The sequence below is a fragment of the Myotis myotis genome, unplaced genomic scaffold (assembly GCF_014108235.1).
Source record: "Myotis myotis isolate mMyoMyo1 unplaced genomic scaffold, mMyoMyo1.p scaffold_m19_p_1, whole genome shotgun sequence".
Lineage (NCBI taxonomy): Eukaryota > Metazoa > Chordata > Mammalia > Chiroptera > Vespertilionidae > Myotis > Myotis myotis.
The window spans coordinates 176,837,221-176,843,220 of record NW_023416313.1 but is presented as its reverse complement, the minus strand read 5'-3'; the positions used below and the strand labels follow the sequence as shown (position 1 = coordinate 176,843,220).

Below are 6,000 nucleotides of genomic sequence, written 5' to 3'. Positions count from 1 at the left end.
TCTCCAGCATACATTTTATAGATGAAACTGTACAATTAATAGCAAAAGGAACAGCAGACAGTTAGCAGCCTCGCATGAACAGGATGCATCCCGCTTAGATAGTCACGGACCAAACAGGCCAAAGTTTTCTTCAATAGAAATTGCCCTGCCAAGTGTTTCTGGACCCTTCGCGGAGGAAACAGCAAAGGAGCCCCAAGAGATCTTTTGCAACCACACCAGAAGCTGGCCATCCATGAGATTCTAAACTCACAAAATCTACTTTAGCCACGCATGTATCAAACCCAGGTTGGAAACCCACTGGACTTCCCATCAGAAGTCGGAAGTGCCCGGTCATCCCATCCTTTGCATTCCTTGGGGTGTCAATTCCAGGTCTAATTCCTTTTAAGTTTCTCCTCAGTCCTGGCCTGGGCTGGGCTGCAGGAAGCTACTGGCGGTTCCCCAATGTGGATAATCAGATCTGTCTCTACCCGGGCTGATGCGGGTGGGGACGAGCTCAGTGCCCCAGAGTCTCAGAAGTAGGCACAGAATCATCTCGCCGGTCTTAATTTCTGTCCCTGGACTGGGGAGAGCGGAGGACAGGGGCACGAGAGGCTCTCCTCTCCTCCTCCCCTTTCCTCCACCTCCCAAAATTGGCAGCCAGTCCGTGGCTCCCGGTCTGGGGTCTGGAGGGTGGGGAATGTGGGTGTGGGGGCCGGCTGGAGAAGCTCTCGCTAGCGCTGCCTGTGGCCAGACCCGCCTCCCGTCCCCTCTCGGGCGCACACACACGTCCACCCAGACACACTCCGCGCTCCCTCGCGCTCTTCCTCGCCCGCCCGCTGCTGCTAGCTCTCTCCCTCCAGCTCTCCCGGTCTCCTTCTCCTTTTTTTTTTTTTTTTTTTTTTTTTGGTACCATAGAGTTGCTCTGAAAACAGAAGATAGAGGGAGTCTCGGAGCTCGCCATCTCCAGCGATCTCTACATTGGGAAAAAACATGGAGTCAGCTCCAGCAGCCCCCGACCCCGCCGCCAGCGAGCCGGGCAGCAGCGGCGCGGACGCGGCCGCCGGCTCCAGGGAGACCCCGCTGAACCAGGATTCCGCCCGCAAGAGCGAGCCGCCCGCCCCGGTGCGCAGACAGAGCTATTCCAGCGCCAGCAGAGGTAGGAGGCTGCGAGAGGGGTGAGGAGGGGGCGGCGGGAGCCGGGGCTCGGAGCAGGGGGCGACCGGGAGCGGGCGCCCGGGGCGCGGGGTCCGGAGCTGCGCGCGAGCCTGCAGCGGCGCCCCGAGCCCGGAGCACCCCGCTCCCCTCCCCCCTTGGCCCCCCAGAAATGTTGCAAACTTTTGCAACCCGTTCTTGGTTTGCGAGAGGAGAGGGGGGCGGGGAAGGCGGCAGGAGGCTTGACAGCCGGCGGGCTCACCCCCTGGCTTTGATTTTTCTGCAAACAGAGGAGGAAAGCCGCGCTGCCGAAATTAAATACGCTCCCCCAAAATACGGTGAACCGGAGAGTGGGGGCCCGGGAAAGAAACTTTTAAAGCGGCAGTGTCCTTTTAAGAAGGAAAAAGAAAATCTGTTTATGGCTACCTTCCTCCCCTTTTACCTTTTCTCCTCTTGACAGTTTGGGCCCAGGCTGCCGGAGGCGGGCTGCGTTTTTGATCCCCTTAGAGCTGAGGGAGGGCGGGTGGAGTGAGCGACCAGGGAAGCCCCAGGGGTGGAGAGGGGGCGCCCCGGATCTGGGGGCGACGTGAGCACCTTCTCTGGAGCACGGCGGTGGGCTAGGGATTTGGAAGAAGGGCTGGAGGGAGCAGGCTGCGGGCGCGAGAGGTGCTCGCCAAGTTGTCTGGCGGGCGCGGCGAAGGGAGATGCGCAAGTTTGCAGACTGGGGGTTCGAAGCCCGGCGCCAGGGCTGGCGGGGGGCGTGTGCGCGCCAGCGCGCGGAGGGCGGCGGTCCTGTGGGGAGCACCACGCGCATTCGGAGTGAGCGCCTGCAAAAGCAAACAAGCAGTAAAAGAAAGCTCGAAAGGCACCCAAACTTATTTCTGCCCTGGGAATCCTTCCCTCCGTGAGGTTCCAAGCGTTCTGCAAGAAGCCGGGAATGGTCCGTGCAAGTTGAATGCTGGTTGGATAGTGCGAGCTATGTTCCCCCTCCCCTCTACTCCCCTCCCCGGGCGATTTTTACACTTCATTTGGAGGGTGTGGGGGCTCCATTGGCCCTTCCTTGCTTTTTCCTACTTATTGTGGAGTGCTCGGGAAAGCTCACTCTCTCCCTCTTAAAGGTGTCGGGACATGATGTGGGGGTTTTCTTGGGGTTGGAAGAATTATTTATTTGAATGCGCCTGGAGTTTGCAAAGAAGCGGAGGAAGCTATTGCTTTAATTACTGTTGTAAATAATGTATAAATCACGCCTGTCACTCCGGAGGAAGCAGGCTCGCGCGAGCAGCCCAGGGCTGGGGCGGACAGGATCTCCAGTCCCGGCCTGAGCGCGGCCCTGCGCGCCCCCTCCTCTTGCCACTCGGCTTCTACCGGCCTTTGGGGAGCGTTGGGAAGAGACGAGTGGGGACCCTGGGAGCCGCTCCCTTACTCTCAGTGTTAGAGTTGGAGGTAGGAATATGGCTGATCATGTGCTGGCTGTTTTACAGTATTCCCCCCCGCCCCCCCCCCCCCCCCGCCCCAACCCAACCTTGGCCACACCCCCTGTCCGGGCGCTTTTCCATTCACGGAATTCGAGTACAGTAAAAGCCATCAGGATGACACACGCGAAAAACATTTAATTAAAGGCGATTTCCGAAGAGTGAACGCACCGAACCGCCTTGGAGCGGGAGGGTGGGCGCAAACCGGGGTTGGAGCAGGAGGGGTGGGCGCAGCGAGGGCCGCGAGTGAAGGGAGAGGGATCAAGGCTGGGGGCCCGGACCTCAGGCCACCTCGGTGAGTTTGTGTGTGGCAAGCTTTTGGCTGCAAAGAGTATATTTAGACCCTGGGACGGTGGATTTGGAATGCGAGCGGGTTATGTAACAGGGTTAATCAGAAACACTGGAGAAAATCCCCTTCATGTGTTTCTGAGGCTGCTTTATTTTTTTTGGAAGGGGAGATATATTATTTAGGCGGCCACACTAATTTCTGGTTTGAGCTGCTACTCCCCTCAGTCTTAACCCCCCCCCCCCCCCTACATCCCCCCAAGTTTGTTATTAGCATCTTCAGGTGTTATTCTTTCCAGAAGGTGTTCTTGCAAGAGATCAGGGTGGCAGGCTGCAAAACCAACTAGCAAATCCGTAACTTGCTGTTCTTGCAAATTATATAACGCTGGGGCATTCAGTACCACCAGCCCCCTAGGCTCAGCAAAAAGGGGAGAGGGACAAGGAAGAGGTGCAGCTGACCTGCTGACCTGCTGACCTTTGCCCCTACTCCTCTGTGAAGCAACCCCTTGTCCATTCCTCAGGAGATTTCATGAAGGGAGGGAGAGGGGTAAGGCCCAAACACTCAACTCACATCCTGCACGCAGGCACTAGGTTATATAACAGTCTGAATGGAAAAAGGAAGGTCAGAGATGGAGGCATCCTTTAGCTAACACAGCAGTAGTAATAGCTTCCAGAAATGATGTGCATTTGCAGACTCTAACCTCAGACATAGCGCCTGCTTCTCAGGGGTACCAATCTTTGTGTGTGAGCTAGGGCGAAAAAGAGTGAATGTGTAAGTGTGCCTAGTAGTTGAGAGTGGTTTAAAAACGGGAAATGTTTGGGTTTTCAGATGATGTAATGGAGTTGGCAGAATATGCAAGTCGGCTCCCAGAGTGTAAGCAGCAAGAAAATTGGAGCTGGCATCCAGTATTAATGTCGCATAAATTACAATATCAGAAAGAAATTAACCTACAGACTAGGTGATTATGCCTTTATAATACTTAAAACATAAAGGCACACAGCTCAGAGGAAAAGCAAACATTGCCACCTTATAATTAGCATTTTCAGCTTCAAGGGTGGTTGAGTGGAGTTCTTGGCATTGGGTGAAGTGGGAAGCTTTCCGGCTTGGGGGACGCCTTCCTGAGAGGTTGCAGGGTTAGCATCCTCCAGCCAGTGTTTGAAGGCCACAGAGATTGTGGTCTGGAGTCTCATGACATTGAGGTGACCTCATGAGACATTACCTAGGCAGACTTAAAGCTGTTGCTAAATTGCGAACTCCTGGGAATCCATGTGTGAATTGGCTGTGTATGGTTTGTGCCTGAGCTTCCAAAATTCTATGTGTGACTTTGTAATGTGAGGTTTCGACCTCTCTCTTCCCTAAAAACTGGGCAGGGAATGTTAGCAGTTTTCATGAAAACTGCCCCGTTTTCTAGGTGGTGTACATGTTGGCTGGTGTCATGGAGTCCCATCTTGACAAAATGAAAGGGAAAAAAAGAACGGCAAGAAGCAACATGGGAAGTAAGAATGAAGCAGAAAAAACCACAGCGGATCTTTAATTTAACAAGGCTTTTCAGGGGCTTCAGGGAGCCATGAGCATTGTGACATAACTGCTGTTAAAAAAACCTTTTCCAGAATCTCCTTATTATATGCATGCCAGAAGCTTACATATTTTACTTCACTGGAGTTATCCTCACAGCGGGTGGGTGCCACACGGTTGGGTTGGAACACTAGTGCGGAAGGTTGGATGCTTTTAGGGCAGGCCAACCTAAGGGAAAAATCGAAACCAAAAGATGGGATTAACACTGAAAAGCTCAGTTGGGTTGAGATCGAATCCCCTGGAAGCTCAGTTTAAATTGATTTAAAATCAGTTAACAAGGCCTGTAGCCCTGAGGAATTCTAGAACCACACAAGTCTTTGACTTTGAAAGTGTTTTGCCTCCACTCACCCCTTCAGTCTCAGCTGATTCACTTTCTGGTAGGTGCTCTTGCCTAGCAATTTAGACCCCTCTCTAGAGATTGATTCTCAGGTCAACTTTTCTTACATGGACCCAGCTCTCCACAGTGAACAAATGAGGCCTCATAATTTAAAAGAGATGCTGGCTGGGATAAAATCCTTTGCCAGAGGGATAGAATAATTATTTTTTTTAAACCAAGGGACTTTAATTTTCCAGTAAATTGCTCATAAAAACAGTTATAATTACACCCTCTAAAAATGTAATAGAATAATTTTAGAAAATGCATTTGATGATATTTATGATAGCCTTTTTTGTTGCTTCCCCTTATTTCTTAAAAAAAAAAAAATAATTGAATTATTAATCCAGAAGTCAAATCCTCAGCGGCTACAAACATCTATAGCAGACTCTTTTTATATTAGGCACCTGCTGGAATTTCCCCAAACCTCCTGGCATTATGAAGAGCCCCTGGCTTTAGGAAATGTCTCTATTTCTGGTACTGAAATATGGAGCCTGTGTGGGAACCCCTAACCATGAGACCCCTAAGCTCGAGTTTTCCAGGCAGCAGAGGTGCCGGTTCCCTACTAGACTCCTAAATGCGATGCAGGGAGGTCCCAGAATGTTCACAGCAATAGTAGTGCCTCTGGTTGAAAATGTTCTGAGGAGTTTTGGTGACAACTGAATCCCTTTGGGAAGCAAGCCTACCAGAGCTGACCTCTGGAACACTCCGAGACAAGCCCCTGGGACTCCTTGCGCCACACACCTGTCTTAACACTTCTGAGTTAAGATGCGCGCTTTTCTTCCATTTTGGGGAGACAGTTCTCCCATTTTTGCCTTTGGGAAGGTGTGGTGTGATGCCGGAGGACAGACCGAGTTGGGTGTCACAGGGAATTCTGTGGTATGTTCTCTACAGCATCTGCGCTTTACCTGAGTGTACTCTTTCAGTCCCCTCCATCCTTCGAGTCTACTTGACGAGCTGTGCTTCTTAGCTTAAATATGTATACTTCAGTGTCTGTAGAAGCAAAATGCGTAACTACATTTCAGGTGTCTGGGGAGAGGCGTAATGTGACTGCCCGAAATGCCAAAACTTTTTTATAGGAAATGCAGCTCTCCTCATATGATGTTTCCTGCAGCTCACCCTCTTTACCCTCTTTGTCTTCTATGAGCCAACGTGAAGGGACT

The 6,000-nt window shown here is 51.9% G+C and overlaps 1 protein-coding gene across 3 annotated transcripts in view; it reads left to right on the top strand.

The window, feature by feature from the left end:
- Window positions 1-327: 327 nt before the first annotated feature.
- The window catches only part of LOC118653060 (nuclear receptor ROR-alpha-like), a 303,119-nt gene continuing 297,446 nt past the window's right edge, over window positions 328-6,000 (top strand). The window contains exon 1 of one of the 3 annotated variants that reach the window (XR_004966769.1): window positions 328-1,135. Coding sequence is in view for 1 of the 3 variants with exons in the window: in XM_036303575.1 (XP_036159468.1) it covers window positions 970-1,135 (166 nt within the window). In the remaining 2 variants the exon portion in view is untranslated. The remainder of the gene's footprint in view (window positions 1,136-6,000) is intronic. The other 2 variants (XM_036303575.1, XR_004966767.1) reach the window with 2 other exon arrangements.